This window comes from Myotis brandtii, unplaced genomic scaffold, assembly GCF_000412655.1.
Source record: "Myotis brandtii unplaced genomic scaffold, ASM41265v1 scaffold187, whole genome shotgun sequence".
In the NCBI taxonomy this organism is placed as follows: Eukaryota; Metazoa; Chordata; class Mammalia; order Chiroptera; family Vespertilionidae; genus Myotis; species Myotis brandtii.
In genome coordinates, this window is record NW_005356944.1 from 3258869 (window position 1) to 3274401 (window position 15533).

At 57.0% G+C, this 15533-nt stretch overlaps 2 protein-coding genes, 1 long non-coding RNA gene and 1 other non-coding gene across 11 annotated transcripts in view; 2 read left to right on the top strand and 2 right to left on the bottom strand.

The window, feature by feature from the left end:
- LRP5 (low density lipoprotein receptor-related protein 5) overlaps positions 1-9143 on the top strand; it is a 63475-nt gene extending 54332 nt beyond the window's left edge. The window contains exons 19-23 of the mRNA XM_014538128.1: positions 1549-1659; positions 3022-3258; positions 4475-4614; positions 6958-7055; positions 8790-9143. Coding sequence (XP_014393614.1) covers positions 1549-1659; positions 3022-3258; positions 4475-4614; positions 6958-7055; positions 8790-9051 — 848 coding nt within the window. The 3' untranslated portion in view covers positions 9052-9143. The remainder of the gene's footprint in view (positions 1-1548; positions 1660-3021; positions 3259-4474; positions 4615-6957; positions 7056-8789) is intronic.
- A 239-nt stretch (positions 9144-9382) lies between these two features.
- On the bottom strand, positions 9383-11134 carry LOC106725791. The gene is made up of 2 exons (XR_001361748.1): positions 9774-11134; positions 9383-9510 (listed from the first exon to the last, which is right to left on the bottom strand). It is a non-coding gene; the product is annotated as an uncharacterized LOC106725791 (long non-coding RNA).
- Positions 11135-14806: 3672 nt separating this feature from the next.
- On the bottom strand, positions 14807-14879 carry TRNAA-AGC. The gene has a single exon. It is a non-coding gene; the product is annotated as a tRNA-Ala (tRNA).
- Positions 14880-15380: 501 nt separating this feature from the next.
- Positions 15381-15533, top strand: part of PPP6R3 (protein phosphatase 6, regulatory subunit 3) — a 78718-nt gene continuing 78565 nt past the window's right edge. For 5 of the 8 annotated variants that reach the window (XM_005864355.2, XM_005864352.2, XM_005864356.2 and 2 more), the window contains exon 1: positions 15382-15488. The gene's annotated coding sequence lies outside the window, so the exon portion shown is untranslated. Of the gene's footprint in view, positions 15489-15533 lie in introns of all 8 variants that reach the window. The other 3 variants (XM_014538129.1, XM_014538130.1, XM_014538132.1) reach the window with 1 other exon arrangement.

The window sequence follows — 15533 nt, forward strand, 5'->3', positions numbered from 1 at the left end:
ATGTAAATATCTGATATGCAGGATGTATTTTCCTTGTTACAAATTGAACATAATTAAAGCATAGTGATTAATCACAAAAACAATATGTAATTATATATGTGTTTTCCGATGGTCTTAGGCGATGACCCCTGTGAAAGGGTCGTTCGACCCCCAAAGGGGTCGAGACCCACAGGTTGAGAACCGCTGCTTTAGACCTTGGCAGGGAAACATCTCTCTGTTTCCCCCGTGAGTTTTCCTTTTATAAGTGAGCTGCTTGGAGGTTCCTGTCACATGTTAACACCACGGCCCAGGACGGCCACTGAGCTCTTAATGGGTCGCTCCTCCTGCCTCCCCCCGTAGCCGAGGGTCCTGTCTAGATAACTTGGGTGCTGTCTGGTCACGGCCAGCGCCCCTATTCACGATTAGCGTCATTTCCCTAGATGTGTCTGTAAAGTCACCGTTGTGCCGTAGCCAAGGGTCCTGTCTTAGATAACTCGGGTGCTGTCTGGTCACGGCCTGCCGCCCCTATTCACGATTAGCATCATTTCCCTAGATGTGTCTGTAAAGTCACCGTTGTGAAGTCTTTCCAGCTAAGAGGCCCTTTGGGAATTTGGACTGGCACACTGGCCTGAGGGCTAAATCCAGACCACACCTGTTTTGGTCAATAAATTTTGATTGGGACACAGCAGGCGCATTGGTTTCTGTCTTGTGCTGGAACAGCCAAGTTGAGCAGTTGCAATAGAGACCAATGGCCCTCAGTGACTAAATATACTGAGCCCAGCTGTACCCTCATGCCCGGCACTGTGTTTGGCCTCGATCATGAGGAGGGCAGGAGCCCCATCAGGAACTGTCCCCTCCCCTTCCCATTGTAAATGCTGCTTCCGGTGCACATGCTGCCCTCACAGCCAGCCCCAGTGCAAGCTCCGGGCGCCACTCTCTGTTTCCGAAGCCTCCCAAGTGGTTCTCGGGGCATCTGGGCAGGGCAGGGAGGAGTTCAGATGGCAGGTATGCCCGGTGGCTGAGCCCCTGGGCAGCTGCCTTCCTGGTGGGGCTCCAGCTCCTTCCCCGACAGCATGCGGGCGCAGGAGGGGAGGCGGCAGCAGTAATAGTACCCAGCCTCTCTCTTCCTCCCGCCGGAAAGGCTGCGAGCCGCGTTGGTCACTTGTGTGGATGCCTTTGCCTTCACAGTTGAGCTCTGCTGAGACATCACCTGTGTCCTGCCCCCCCCAACCCCCCGCTCTAGGGAGCCGAGGCTTCTCGTGGGCGATCCTCTCGTTGGTTCACCTCCTGTACCTGGGAGGGCCTTGGGCAGGGGCTGGGTGAGTGGAAGGAGCCCGATCAGTACCGTCTCTCCCTGCCGGCCCTGACCCCAGCACTGCAGCAGCTTTGGGACAAGGGCCATCGAGGGGAGGGTGGAGGCTGGATTTGCCATCTCCCTGCCCAGGCCTAGAAAGGGTCCGTGTGTCCCTCTACATCTGGAACCCAGATCTTCCTGGGGTCCTGGGTGGCGGGGCAGGGAGCCACGCCACGCCCTCTGACGCCTCTGAGAGCCAGCTTCCCTCCTCGCAGCCCTCTGCCTGCCCAACCAGTTCCGCTGCGCCAGTGGCCAGTGCATCCTCATTAAGCAGCAGTGTGACTCCTTCCCCGACTGCATCGACGGCTCCGACGAGCTCATGTGTGGTGAGCCGGCTTCCCACGGAGGGCGGGGTCCCCCCGGTGCGGAGGTTCTGCCTCGGAGTTGGGGTCCAGAAGGGAGGAGCGGACTGGGGCAGGGTTCACAGAGGCTAGGAGGTCGGGAGTCCTTGGCCTTGCTAGCAGGCAGGGAAGCTTTCCCCGAGTGGAGGAGGCTGGGCAGCTGAGCTGAGGGGAGAGGGAGACCGTGAGCTCGGGGTGTTCCAGCTGGGAGAGAGGCACGGGGAGGCCCCCTTGGGAGAAGGCATGCACAGGTGCCAGGTTTGGCCTGAGTGTAAACTGTCCTGCTCCTGCCCAGGCACCTCAGCCAGTGGCATCGGTCAGGCAGCAGGCTTACCCTCGCCAGAGCTGTGCCCATGTTGAGTCTAGAGCCCAGACTCCAGCTCCTGTTCTGTCTGAATCAAAGACAGCGTTCCCAGGCCCCGGGGCTCAGAGCCCAAGGAGCACCTCCCCAGCCCAGGACGCCCAGAGGGCCCCGGCATCTTTGCAGCCCTGGGCCAGCTCCTGGCATTGGGGGTTGGGCTGAGCCCCCTCAGCCAGGCCCTGTCACGGGATTTCTTCGGGGCTCAGTGAGCCCTGCTAGTGAAGGCCCTGGGCCCCTGGCACACCTGTTAGCCCAGCCCCTCTGCACAGGTGAAGTCCACTGCTAGATGGGCTAGGACCGTGGCCGGCAAACTGCGGCTCGTGAGCCACATGCGGCTCTTTGGCCCCTTGAGTGTGGCTCTTCCACAAAATACCACGTGCGGGAGCGCACGTACAGTGCGATTGAACCTTCGTGGCCCAGGCGCAGAAGTCGGTATTTTGTGAAAGAGCTGGTATTTTGTGGAAGAGCTACATTCAAGGGGCGACACTGGGCTCCTTCTGCCTGCCCCATGCCTACTGCCTGGTGGTCAGTCCTGGAACCAGCCCCGAGGGCCTCCTGGCCCAGCTCATGACTCATGGGAGCAACTGTGTACTTCCAGCCGCTACAGAGAACGCTGGACAAAGGGGGATGAACATGAGGCTGCTGTGGGGGAGTCACTGTTAAGGGCCCCTTGGGATATACATAGAGCTTAGCCAAATGGAGGAGGAGAAGGAGGAGAGTAGAGGGAGGAGGGGGGAGGAGGGTGCTCCAGGCAGGCCAAGGGGGCAGCAGGTGGGTGGTACTGAGGTTAGCATGGGTCCCCAGCCCAGCACCCCAGCATCCCCTCCTTCTGGCCCCCTGTCAGTGAGTGCTGGCCCCAGGCAGAACCAGTTCCTCCAGGGTCCATGGTACCCCACAGGGGATCTCCCCACAGGGGATCTCCCCACAGGGGAGCCTGTTCCTGTGCAGTTAACCTTGACCCCCTCTTCCTGTCTGTCCTCTGGCAGAAATCACCAAGCCGCCCTTGGATGAAGGCCCGGCCCACAGCAGTGCCATTGGGCCCGTCATCGGCATCATCCTCTCGCTCTTCGTCATGGGCGGGGTCTACTTTGTTTGCCAGCGTGTGGTGTGTCAGCGCTACACAGGGGCCAACGGGCCCTTCCCGCATGAGTACGTCAGTGGGACCCCTCACGTGCCCCTCAATTTCATAGCCCCGGGTGCCTCACAACACGGTCCCTTCACAGGTAAGGAGCTGCGATGTGCAGGGCCCTGGGCGGAGGTGGGGAGAGCAGTCTGGGCAGGACATGGGTGAGTGGGTCAGGGATGCTGCTGCCATGCCCGTAGCGTGCGTGTGGCAGACATCACTAGTCGGTCACAGCACGCAGGCTCTCCTGAGCTTCTGCTTGGCATCAGAGTCCTCAGGGCAGAGGCTGCACAGCTACGGCCCGTCCTTTGGCCTTGGAGGTGTGGGCACGCTCTTTGGATTTAACCTTCAATATTCCTTTTTTTTTTTAAATAATTTTTACTGATCTTTTTTCATTTTTGAGAGGAAGGGGGAGAGAAACATCAGTTTGTTGTTCCACTTGGGTATGCATCCATCGGTTGATTCTTATATGTGCCCTGACCTGGGATTGAACTGGCAATCTTGGCGTATCAGGACAACGCTCTGACCACTGAGATACCCAGCCAGGGCGGTTAGCGTTCTTGTGGAGCATGTCTTGAGTGTTCGGGGGGGAGGAGGGGGACGGGTACTTCGCTTCTCTCTAGAATCAAAGGAGTCACTGGGTATATAACAAGCAGTTTTGTCCTGAGCGCAGTTAGGACTGCGGCTGCACAATTAAAACCATGGTGAGGTGTAGTCCACCAGGAGCGGGGACCTGAGAGGCCACAGGTGTGGATTCCCAGGTGGCACTGCTAGGCTGAGCCCACGGTTCACGTCACGGTGTGGCCACGGAGGTGGGGTCAGTCAGTGCTCAGCCCCGAGAGGGTCACTGAGGTCATCTCAGGGCCACCTTGGGGATTCCTCGGTGCCTGCCCAGCCCTGGGTCCCTCTCTCCTGTCCTGTTCCCCTGCCCAGAGCCAGCCTTGCTGGGACTCTGACGTCTGTGTGCAGATGAGGCCTGATTCTGCTTGGATGTGGGGGTGGTCAGGGGTTTCTCCAGAGCTCCGGGAGGCCCGAGGGAGCGGCTCGGTCACCGGTGCAGCAGTCCCCAGAGAACGGGGCCCTCTCTGTGCCAGGCGACCCTGAGCTGAGACCCTCTGAGTTCACTCCCGCAGGCCCACAGTGGCCCCTGGGGGAGGTCTGTGTGTCTCCCCATTTTACAGATGAGGCTCACACTGGTGGTGGGCAGAGGGCCTTACTCACCTGGACCTGGGTCTTGTGGGCGGCAGGAGCTGTGGAGGGCCCACTGTGTCTGTGGTGTACCCCAGCCTGACCTGCCCTGTCCCCGTCCCCCGCAGGCATCTCATGCGGCAAGTCCATGATGAGCTCCGTGAGCCTGATGGGGGGCCGGGGCGGGGTGCCCCTCTACGACCGGAACCACGTCACCGGGGCCTCGTCCAGCAGCTCCTCCAGCACCAAGGCCACGCTGTACCCGCCAGTGAGTGGAGGCGGGAGGAGGCCTGGCGGGCCGGGGGATGCCTCTGGGACCTCAGGATTCCTAGACTAATTCGCTGTTCCACCAGAGAATTCCCCTTCCTCCCCTACAAGCCTGCCATTTTTCTCTCTAGCGACACTGCTTTCAGTTGAGAAAAGGGCACGCCTTGTTCGTCGGGGATAATCCGGGAACCACACAGAAATCTAGAACGGAAGTTCCACCCATCATCCCACCTCCTCGGTTGCTAGCAGGCATTTCACTGTCGGAGCGCAGTCTCTGTTCTGCACTCTGTCTACATGGGGTGCTCAGGGGTCCCTGTGCAAGCCCCCCTCAGCATCCCCACCAGGAACACTCTCTTTTCCAACCAAGTTCTTGCTGGTTCCCAGAAAAGAGCTGGGTTGTTTTCTAAAGGGCAGGCACTCATGGGGTGACTTTTGTGGCTGAAATGCTCCTTGGAGCTGCAGGCAGCCCCAGTGTGGGGAGGGGCTGGCTCTCACCAAGCCACACCTGGTAGCAGAACAACTGTACAGTGTCCGAGCCCCGCTGGGGGGTCCCTCGTGGGAACCCTCTCCCTGAGGTTGGCTGGGGTACCCTCTTTGCCAAGAGCACAGCTCCAGGTGACTGGCGAGCTTGAGGCACGCAGGTGAGCCTGTGTGTATATAAACATCAGAGTCTGAAGGTTCTGTTTTTAACCCTTTGAAACCTGACTCCCTGTGACTGGATATTCTACGGTGAGGGCAGCCCCTGGAGCTTTCTCTGGGGTCTCCAGCAAGCCCACCTGCCAGGGCCAGGCCTTCCTGCCCCTCTGGGTGTCCCGCACGTCCAGGGTGTTGCCTCCTCCTTATCGGCCCTGAGCTTGGCAGGCCTGGAAGGGGAGGAGTGGGCAGCAGAAGCTGTTATCTCGGGTTCGCAGGACGGGAACTGAGTCTCCTGGAGGCTCCGGGACCCGACTGCGTTTTGGGGCAGAGGCAGGTAGGACTCAGAAGCCTGGAGTTAGAATACCAACCACCACTCCTCTCGTCCTCCCTGCGGACGCTCACAGCCCCACGGAACCAGCCGGATGCACCGGGAACCCCTGTAAGGCCGAGCTTGCCCCAGGAAGCAGCCCCTTGGCCTCCCGTGCAGACACCGGAGGCTCAGGAGACTGCCTCTTCTGTCCCAGGCTCTGCTGGGAGCTGGGGATCTTAGGCAGCAAGTGGTGACATGAACAGCCAGCTGGGTTTTTTTGTTGTTGCTGTTAGTCCTCACTTTCAGAGAATGGAAGGGAGGGAGCGAGGGGTGGGGGGAGAGGGAGAGAGAAACATCAATGTGGGAGAGACTCATCGACCAGTTGCCTCTCACACATGCCCCAATCGGGTGGGGAGGGAACCCGCAACCCAGGTATGTTCCCTTGACGGACAGTCGAACCCGTGACCCTTTGGTGCATGGGCCAACACTCTAACCAATGACGCATATTGGCCAGGGCCCAACCATTGTTGTTTTTTATATAACTCACATACCATACAATTCATCCACTTAAACTGTACAATTCAGTGGTTTTTGGTATATTCATAGATATGTGCAACCATCACCATGGTTAATTTTAGAACATTTTCATCACCCCAAAAAGAAACCACATGGAGCCAGCTATTTTTAAATTAACGACACGATTTTGCATCAGTAACGCATGTTCATGGTACAGAATTCAAAAGGCACAATAGAATGCTCAGGGAAGAGGGCCCCTCCCAACACGAGCAGGGACCCCCTTAGAGCAACATTCCATGGCAAGATCCTTGTGTGTGCTTCCTGAGTAATGTTACATCAACAAGTATACAAGAGTATGGACTTTATTTTCCAAAAAAAAGAGAGTAATTTTTTTACCTTTCAAAAAAAGGTTTGTATTGATTTTTAGAGAGAGAGGAACAGAGAAATAGACATATCAATGAGAGAAACGTTGTTGATCAGCTGCCTCCTGCATGCCCCCTACAGGGGATCAAGCCCATGCCCTGACCAGGAATTGAACTGGCAACCTCTTGCTTCCTGGGTCAATGCTCAACCACTGAGCCACCAGCTGGGCTTGTTATTTTGAGGGCAGGGGAAGGGTACTTCTTGTGGTGACTCACCAAGTGTCAGGACAGACCCTGACCGGGGAAGCAGGTCTTCTCAGCCCCATTTTAGAGATGAGGAAACCACGGCCCAAACAGGTGAAGTTCCTCACCAGACAAGGGGCCCTGGGAGGTGTGGGCCTGCTGAGCCGGTCGGTCCAGTGTGGGCCCGCACCTCCTGCTTTGGGGGGACACCTGGCGGCGGGTGGCAGGACCACACAGCTGCATTGGGCCTCTGTGACCCCCGCTTGGCTCTCCGCAGATCCTGAACCCACCGCCGTCCCCCGCCACGGACCCCTCCTTGTACAACGTGGACGTATTCTACTCTTCAAACATTCCCGCCCCCGCCAGGCCCTACAGGTACGCAGTCCCTGCACCGCCCTGGTGGGAGTGGCTGGCTGGGCCTCCAGAGGAGCCTGTGGCCGGGAGGGTCCGGTCCACGTTTCCTAGGAGGAGGAACCTGGGAGAGGTTCAGGGTGGTTATGAGCACATGATGCACCCTAGTCTTGCCTCCCCTGGCTCTTCTCCTCCTCACCGGGCTGCTCACCACACCAGAGGACCGGGTCTGCGTGTTGAGGCCAGAAGCCCACCGGATCCCAAATCTGAGTGGCTCTGAAGCCGGGACAGGCAGATGGGCCCTGGAAGAATGCTCCCACTCATTCCGATCTTGCATGGCTGTGGGACCCTGGCAGTGACGCCGGGGATCACATCTAATCCACATGAGTGCTGGGGTGGCTCTGCCTTGCCCCCCGCTATCATCCTCCACGTGGTCGACATTGGGGTCACAGACCCCACCTCCCCTGGCGGGAAGGGGGCACTTGAGCATGTTGAGGAGAAGTGGGATCCGGTGTGCCGGTCTGTGTCCAGGGGCCAGTCACGGCCTGGGGTGGGGTGGGGGGTGACCCTCCTGACTTCAACCTGGCGGTCTCAGCCAGCTGGGCTCTAGGTGCACTGGGCCCCTCACCCCAAGTGAACTACCTGATGGGGTGGGTGGGGGTGGGCTCTGGCACATCCCCAGGCCGCCCAGGTGCAGGCAGAAGCTCTGGAGTGTCCAGGCCCCTCTTTCCCTACTGAGTCACCTGGCACAGTGGAGACTGAGCGAGGCGTCACCTGCCATCTAGTGGCCGTTTCGGGAACTCCGGGCCGAGCAGGGGAGTTACGCAGTCTCTGGAGAGACATACCTCTTTGCTGGTCACTGCCTTGTTCAAGGACCTGCAGTGGCTCCCCGGTGCCTCAGGCTGGGTCTGTCCCCAGCAGCCTCGTAGGCCACTGCCCCAGGGCTGTCACACCCACACCAGCCAGGCCGGGCCCCTCAGTCTCTGGAATACCCCATGCCTTGTTCTGCCCTGATTTGAGTGTCACCTCTGATACCTCTTCCCTTCCCACTGCCTGTCGGGGTCCCTTTCTGCTCTTGGGGTCCTGTGAGGGGAATCCTCCCCCTACACACTTTCCTCAGCACCAGGGACCCCTCGCTGGCTCCTCCTTCCTGCCCCCTGTGAGCCCCCTGTGGCCTGGAGCTGGGGCTCATAAACACACCGCGATCCCAGCCCCACACGCAGGCCGCGTGGCACCCCGACACAGGGTTCAGCGCGCAGGAGGCGTCTGGGCGGTGATGCCCTCATGGAGGACAGCTGGGTGGTACCTCTGGGGTCAGGATTCTTGAACCCAAGATGAGACCCTTCCCAGCCAGAGGGACAGTATATAAGGGGGAATGGTTGTCGAGCACTTTTCTCCTATCAGGGAGTTTTGAGCATTTTCTATGCAGAATCTCATTTAACCCTCACAAGTCCCTTTTGAAATGGGTGCTGCTCCATTCTCCCCATTTCATCAGTGAGAAGCTGAAGCGAAGAGGGGTTAAGTAAGTTGCCCAGGGTCATCCTGGTAGGCTCTGCAGGCCTTGTTCTCCGTAAAGGTGACTTTGGCCTGGGGCTGCCGTGCTCGCCAGGGCCTGGGCTTGGGAGCCCTGCCGGGGAGGTGGAGGCACATCTACTTAGAGGTGGGGATGTGGAGGTGCAGAGGCCACGTGACTGGGGGACCCCTGTGCCCATCCGGTCCTCAAATCAGGCCCCACCCCCCTTTCTTTGTCCCGGGCAGGCCCTACATCATCCGTGGCATCGCGCCCCCGACAACGCCTTGCAGCACTGACGTGTGTGACAGCGACTACAGTGCCAGCCGCTGGAAGGCCAGCAAGTACTACCTGGATTTGAACTCAGACTCAGACCCCTACCCGCCCCCGCCCACACCCCACAGCCAGTACCTGTCGGCGGAGGACAGCTGCCCCCCTTCACCCGCCACGGAGAGGAGCTATTTCCACCTCTTCCCGCCCCCGCCGTCCCCCTGCACGGACTCGTCCTGACCTCGGCCGGGCCACCCTGGCCTCTCTGCGCCCCTGTAAATAGTTTTAAATATGAACAAAGAAAAAATATATTTTATGATTTAAAAAATAAATATAGTTGGGATTTTTAAAAACATGAGAAATGTGAACAGTGATGGGTGGGCAGGGCTGGGGAGACTTTGTACAGTGGAGAAAATATTTATAAACCTTTTTTTTTTTTTTTTAACATCACTGCCATTCCTTTTTTTTTTTTTTAACATCACTGCCATTCTTCTGTGCCATGTGTGCGTTGGAGGGGAGTGTCCCCGTGGAGCGAACTCCGACCTCTGGCCCTCCCCTGGACAGCCTTTGTCCTCCTGGCGCAGGCGTCTGGCTTCATCAGGCTCCCGCATGGGAGGGCAAAGGCCAGCGGGCAGGGCCAGCGTCATGGCTGCAGTCGTGAAGGGCCTCAGGCTTGATTTCGTCTCAGCTGTTGCCATCCTGAAATTATAAATAGTTTTTGAGAAAGAGGCCCTGTGTTTTAATTTTGCACTAGGTTTTGCAGCTTAAATAGCTGGGCTTCGGGCTGTTCCTGGCCTGTGTGTGCCAACCCAGGCTGCTGTGCCCATCAAGACAGTGCTGGAGACGAGGGGCGCCTCCTGGTCCTGCCATCCTGTGGGCACAGTGGATGGGGCTGCCAGGCCACACTCTCCCCAGGGAAGGAAGCCCCCAGCCTGCCCTGGCCCTTCCTTCCCGGCCCTCACACAGTCAGTCGGTGAACGCTGTCCGAGGTTTGCGATGTGCCCATCTGGGTGGTATGGGAGGAGACTACTAGATGAGGCCTGGTTCCTGCCCCTGGGGCCCCCATCTGTGGAAGGAGACAGAGAAGTCAGCAAGCAACGGTGTGTCGTAACGAAGCTGGGCTGTTCTCCCGGGGCCAGGGGAAGCCGGGAAGGGCCTGACCCTAATTGGAATGTCTAAGGTGGGTCATGGAAGACTCCCCACGCATAGAGCTGGGAGCAGTCTCCATTGGAGTCAAAGCAGAGATCTGGAAGGAGGGCCTCCCAATAGGACCCTGAGCCGTCCCCCCTCCAGGGCCTGGATACAAAGGTGACAGCTGAGCGAGGTGAATGGATCAGCTGCCAGACGGCCTCCCACAAGGGGGGCCCCAGAATGCACTGGATCCTGTAGCTCTGGCGCTGAGGCAGTGGGAAGGCAGAAGCCCTTAGCACTCCAAGACTGCTTGGCCAGGGGACAGAGCTGGGGACCTCAAGGGCGGACCTTCAGGAATCACCTCCCCTGGCCCCTGACTGTGGATGCTCCTGCCACTGACGGAGGGCAGATGCCGGGGACAGTACAAAGCAACAGTGAGCACCAGAAGCCAGTGCTGAGCCCCCACCCAGGGCTGCCGGGGCCACCTGGCGGGACCTATGCTCAGGCCCCTTTGCAAGCAGGAGGGGTCAGACCTGCATCTGGGAAGGCCAGCTGGCCCCATCTGTTAAGAAAGGTGCCGTCACCACCCCTTGGACGGCTGGAAGGCTTCCAAGAGATAAATGCCTCTGAAGACGCCTCGCCCAGTCTGCCCGGCTGAAGCAGCGGGTCCTTGGTGAATGGGCGCTGGGACACGTTAAAGCTCAGAGGTGACACACCTGCTCAAGGTCACACCGCTAAGGACCGGCAGAGCTAGATGGTGCACCCAGGGTCTCAGCCCAAGGTGGGGTTCTCTGCCCCACAGAGCTGCCAAGCACCCAGGATTCCTGTTCTTCCAGGTTGGAGCACACACCCTGAGGTGCTAATTAAAGCACCAATCTCAACCTGGGCAACCAAGCAGGAAGTGGAGGTCACTTTCGCTGACTCAGAAGCAGTGGCTGCATGTGGGGATCCCCTAGGAGACCCTCCCTTCACTTTCTTACCCTTCACTCATGCATCGGGGGTCCCCTGGAGCACACCTGCTCCGTTCTATCCAGCCAGACATTCAGTCTGCTAGGGTCTGCCAGGGATCAGGCAAGGGGAAGGGAAGGAGTGGCCTGGGCTGCTGACCCCTGGTGGCCTGTGTGGGCTGGGGGGGGGGGGGGGGGGGGGTGCAGCCCTCCCCCTCACTCCCCTAGCACCCAACCCAGCCCCGATGGAGCCATTGCATGGCTAGGGGTGCCATCTGGTGGCCAGAGGCCACTCACCTGGATGCTTTCCTGCCGTGTGGTCAGCTAGAGTGAGTGGAGGACAACCTGCTCTGGTCTTCCATGTGCCAAGTAAGTCTGTCAGCCTTCAGTAAGCACCCACTGTGTGCAGGGCCCTGCACTTAAGTCACATGCTGGGGGACCCAGACATTAGTCAGATGTCCTCCCTTGAAGGTGCTCTGAATCCAGTGATAGAGGCAGGCAGTTTCCAAAGCCATGGGGGTATCTGGGGCCCAGAGAGGGTATCACATTCAGATGGGAAGGCTTCCTGGAGGAGGTGATGTTTCAGCTGTGTCTTAAATGAGAGGATGAAATTAACCCAGCTTTTTTCATTTAAACTTCACAATAGACCTGCTAGGCAGATGGTATCCTCAATTGGTAGTTAAGGAAACCAAGGCTTGATCAATAATTTGTCCAATCATTCCTTTTAAAAAGAAATGTATTTTTTTCATTTTATTATTTATTTTGATCCTCACTCCAGGATATTTTTTCCATTGATTTTTAGAGAGAGTGGGAGGGAGAAGGGAGAGACAGAAACTTCGATGTGAGAGAGACACATTGATTGGTTGCCTCCTGCACACACCCTGACCACGGGAACCAGCAAGGTACATGCCCTTGGCTGGAATTGAACCATGGACAAGGGTCCGTGGTTGGGCTGACAATCTGTCCACTGAGCCAAACCAGCTAGGGCCAATCATTCCTTTATCCAATAAATGTTACTAATTGACTAGTGAGTGCTACTCAACCTGGCCAAAAGGACTTGTGCCTTCCCTCCAACATCTGCGGTGACACCCATGCCATCCTGTTCCAGGATGGGTGTGGGAGCTCCTCCCTGTCCGGGTCCAGCAGCCCCCTGGGGGCCATGGCTGCCCTGGGCAGCCGGACAGAATCCATGTGGCCAGATCTTGGGCATGTCCGCTGCCAGGCAGGCCGTGGGGAACCAGGATGTGGGTAATGTGGAATGTTCTGTCCCAGGCAGACCTGGATGGTTGGGAAGGGTGTGGGTCCCACTTGGCCACCCTGGGGCACCTTCTCTAGAACCACTCAGCTGGTTCTTCACAGCACTGGGACCCCCCCTTGTTGGTCCCACCCCTGCTGCCTCCTCTCTGGAGGTCCTCACCCAGATTCCCACCTCTCTCCGTCTCTCTCCACCCAAATGCCCACTTCTCTCTACTTTCCCCATCAGCTCACTGGTGGCCCTAATGGTTAGCAACCCCAGCAGTTCCCCTTTCTACTGACACTTGAGCTACCAACATTCCTATGATGGAAAAGGAAATACCTCCCCCCTCCCAGACTGAATCTAAATGTGGGGGAGAAAAAAGAAGCAGAAGAGTTAAATTTCCAAGTTAAAATGGGTCTACCCTTCACACCCCAATAGAACTCCCTATCTGGCCCCTTCTCTCCAGTCACAACAGGTCTTGACCTGACCCAGCACCTGCCCAGGACCCGCCAGAGCATGGCCTTCCCCAGGGTGGCCCCACTCCAGCCCTCAGATCAGGACTGAGCCCTGGTAACATAACAAAAGGAAAGCCGATGTGGGATGTCTTTGTCCTCAAGAGGAGCTTATTCAATTAAAAAACCTTTTCTTTATCCCGAGTTAATCTTTCTTGAGTGTGTGTGTGTGTGTACAAATGTCCTTCCTTTTATGAAATCATGATAATAAATGATATTTTAAAAAATCGTTACTGATAGAATTAAAATCGGGCAGTTCTATGTCTGTTCCCAAAATTAAGGAGTAATAATTGGGCGATGGGCACATGGGCGTTCATTATATATTCCTCTCTATTGTTGAGTGTGTGTGAAATTATATTAATTTTTAAAAAGTCTAGATGGGTTGAAAATTTTAACATTAAAAATTAAATCACAAAAAGATTAGAAAAAGGGGAAGGTAGTAATCTGTGAAATCTAGAAATTCTACAATGGTAAGACCAATGCAGAGTTTCAAAGTCACTCTCCTCCTTAAAGCCCCCTGGCTCTTGATGATTGGCTGAGCTCAAATGTCTCCTCCTTCAGGAAGTTCTCCTGATTTCAACCCTTTGGATTATGTTAGGATTTTTAAAACATGCAATACCTGACTATTTAGTCAGGGGCACTGACCTCTTAGACTGTCAAATAAAAAAATATGACAGCCCACACAATAGCCATCTGGTGTGAATGAATCAAAATTATTATTTTTTTGTGTCAAATTGGCAAAAAAAAATTTTTTTTGGTGTGCTGCAGAATTTTAGTAATTCGTTTATGTGTGCCATGGAATAAAAAAGGTTGAACTTGGCCCTGACTAGTTTGGCTCAGTGGATAGAGCGTTGGCCTGCGGACTCAAGGGTCTCGGGTTCGATTCCGGTCAAGGGCATGTGCCAACAAAATAGCCATCTGGTGTGAATGAATCAAAATTATACCTTTTTTTTGGTGTCAAATTGGCAAAAAATATATTTTTTGGTGTGCTGCAGAATTTTAGTAATTCATTTATGTGTGCCATGGAATAAAAAAGGTTGAACTTGCTGGGTTAGGAGTTATAATAATTGGAGACTTTTGGGACCCACTGACGTTGCCCGAAGCACTGCATTATTTCATTTAATTATAATGCACAAGGCCCGGTGACCCCCCTCAGAGTCTGGGATGGAGGAGCCTGAGGCAGGTACCGGCAAGTCCTTGGATGATGAATGAGTAACGAAACCGGTGGGTAGCTGGGCCCGCCCCAGGTGTCCAGGAGGGCAGGTCCCAGCCCTGTCCTGCTGTTCCCTGTAGCCTGCTCGCATGCTCCTGGGTCCGGCCCTGAGCTTGCCCCTCTGGTCCTGTGCTACTCGAGCTCCACACCGTCCTTTCTAAAGGATGGCCACTCCCGAACACGTCCTCCCCTACCCAGCTCCTCCCGGCCCTCCCTCTGAGCATAAACACAAGTTCCTCCTCTAGTCCTCAAGGTCCTGCACCACCCATCATCCCTGCCATCTCCCCGGGCCATGCCCCTCTCCCACCACAGTCCAGCCACACCTGCCTCTCCGGCGCTCCAAAGTCTCACCCTGGGGTCTCTGGGCTCTCTCCCTGCGGCCCCGTCCTCCCTGCCCATGGGTGGCAATGCCACCTGCTCAGGGAGGATCCCCACTCCTCTGCGGCCTGTTTCACATACCACTCCCCGGTTTACCTGGGTGGTGCCTGACGGCCCCCACTGCGCGTGAGCCAGGCCCCCCACGCGCTGGGCAGAGCAGGCGCGCACTAGCGGGCTGCCCACGCAGGCAGAGCACCCGCAGCCCTGGCCTCCCCCGCACTGCGCGCACACGCGTGGGCGTGATGCTGCGTTCACTGAGCTCGGTTTCACGGCGCTAACCTTGCCGCCTGCCTTTCTCAGCCCGGCCGACAAAAGTCGCCCTCTTGTCGTGCTTTTAGGAATAAGGCAGGTTATTATTAGTAAGTGCACAAGGTGGGCTGCTCCTGGGTGGCCCGGCTTTCGGAGGAAGGTCGTGGGTAAATCCTTCCGTGAGACAAAAGGGACTCTCCCTAGTTCGCACATTTCTCTTCACCAAACGGTTAAGGGAACTGGACCCCGCTCCTGGGGCAGCCACCTTTTTCTCTCGAAGAGAGTACGACGTGCTAGTGAATCCCGTTTGCATTATAAAACTCAAGTGTGGAGAATGCGGGCATCGATCCCGCTACCTCTCGCATGCTAAGCGAGCGCTCTACCATTTGGGCTAATTCCCCAGCTGCTTGTGACTTCCGCGGTGGATACACATTGTGGCTCACGTCATCACCGGTTTCCTCCAGACCCTCCGACCCGCCCGCTCATCTCGCTACCCCATTGGTTCTCTTGCAGTTCCTAGCTCCACGACCACGATTGGTTTGGCTCAATTGAGTTTTAAAAAGCATTGGCTATCGGATTGGTGGGCCGACACGTCCATCTAGGGGAGGCCCTACTGTTGCTACGGCGTAAGGGGTCCCAGCTGGGTTTCTCTTGGTTTCTGATTTGTTTCTCCAGACGCCGGGGGTCCTAGAGATTCCGGATCCGTCAAGTCCATGGGAAAAAAAATGCGCCTCTCGCGCTTGACTGACGGGTCCTGAAAGCCAATTGGAGTGAGTGCAACGGGGCACGCTGGGCGCTCCAATAGACTGCAGGGGGCGGGAGAGGAAGGCCAATGAGGTGGAGCTGGAGGCAGGGTCTGGATCGCAATTGGCCGCGAGGCGGCCGGAGGGTGGGAAGGGGGAACTCAAGGCCTGCTTGATACGTCCGCCATTTTGGGCGCTTCGCTGATGGTGTCGGTGAGCGCGTTTCCCGCCTGAGCGCAACTAGCGGCGGGTCGCGGGCACCTCCAGGTAGTGAAGGGGGAGGAGGGCGGAGGAGCGGGTGGCGGCTCGGGG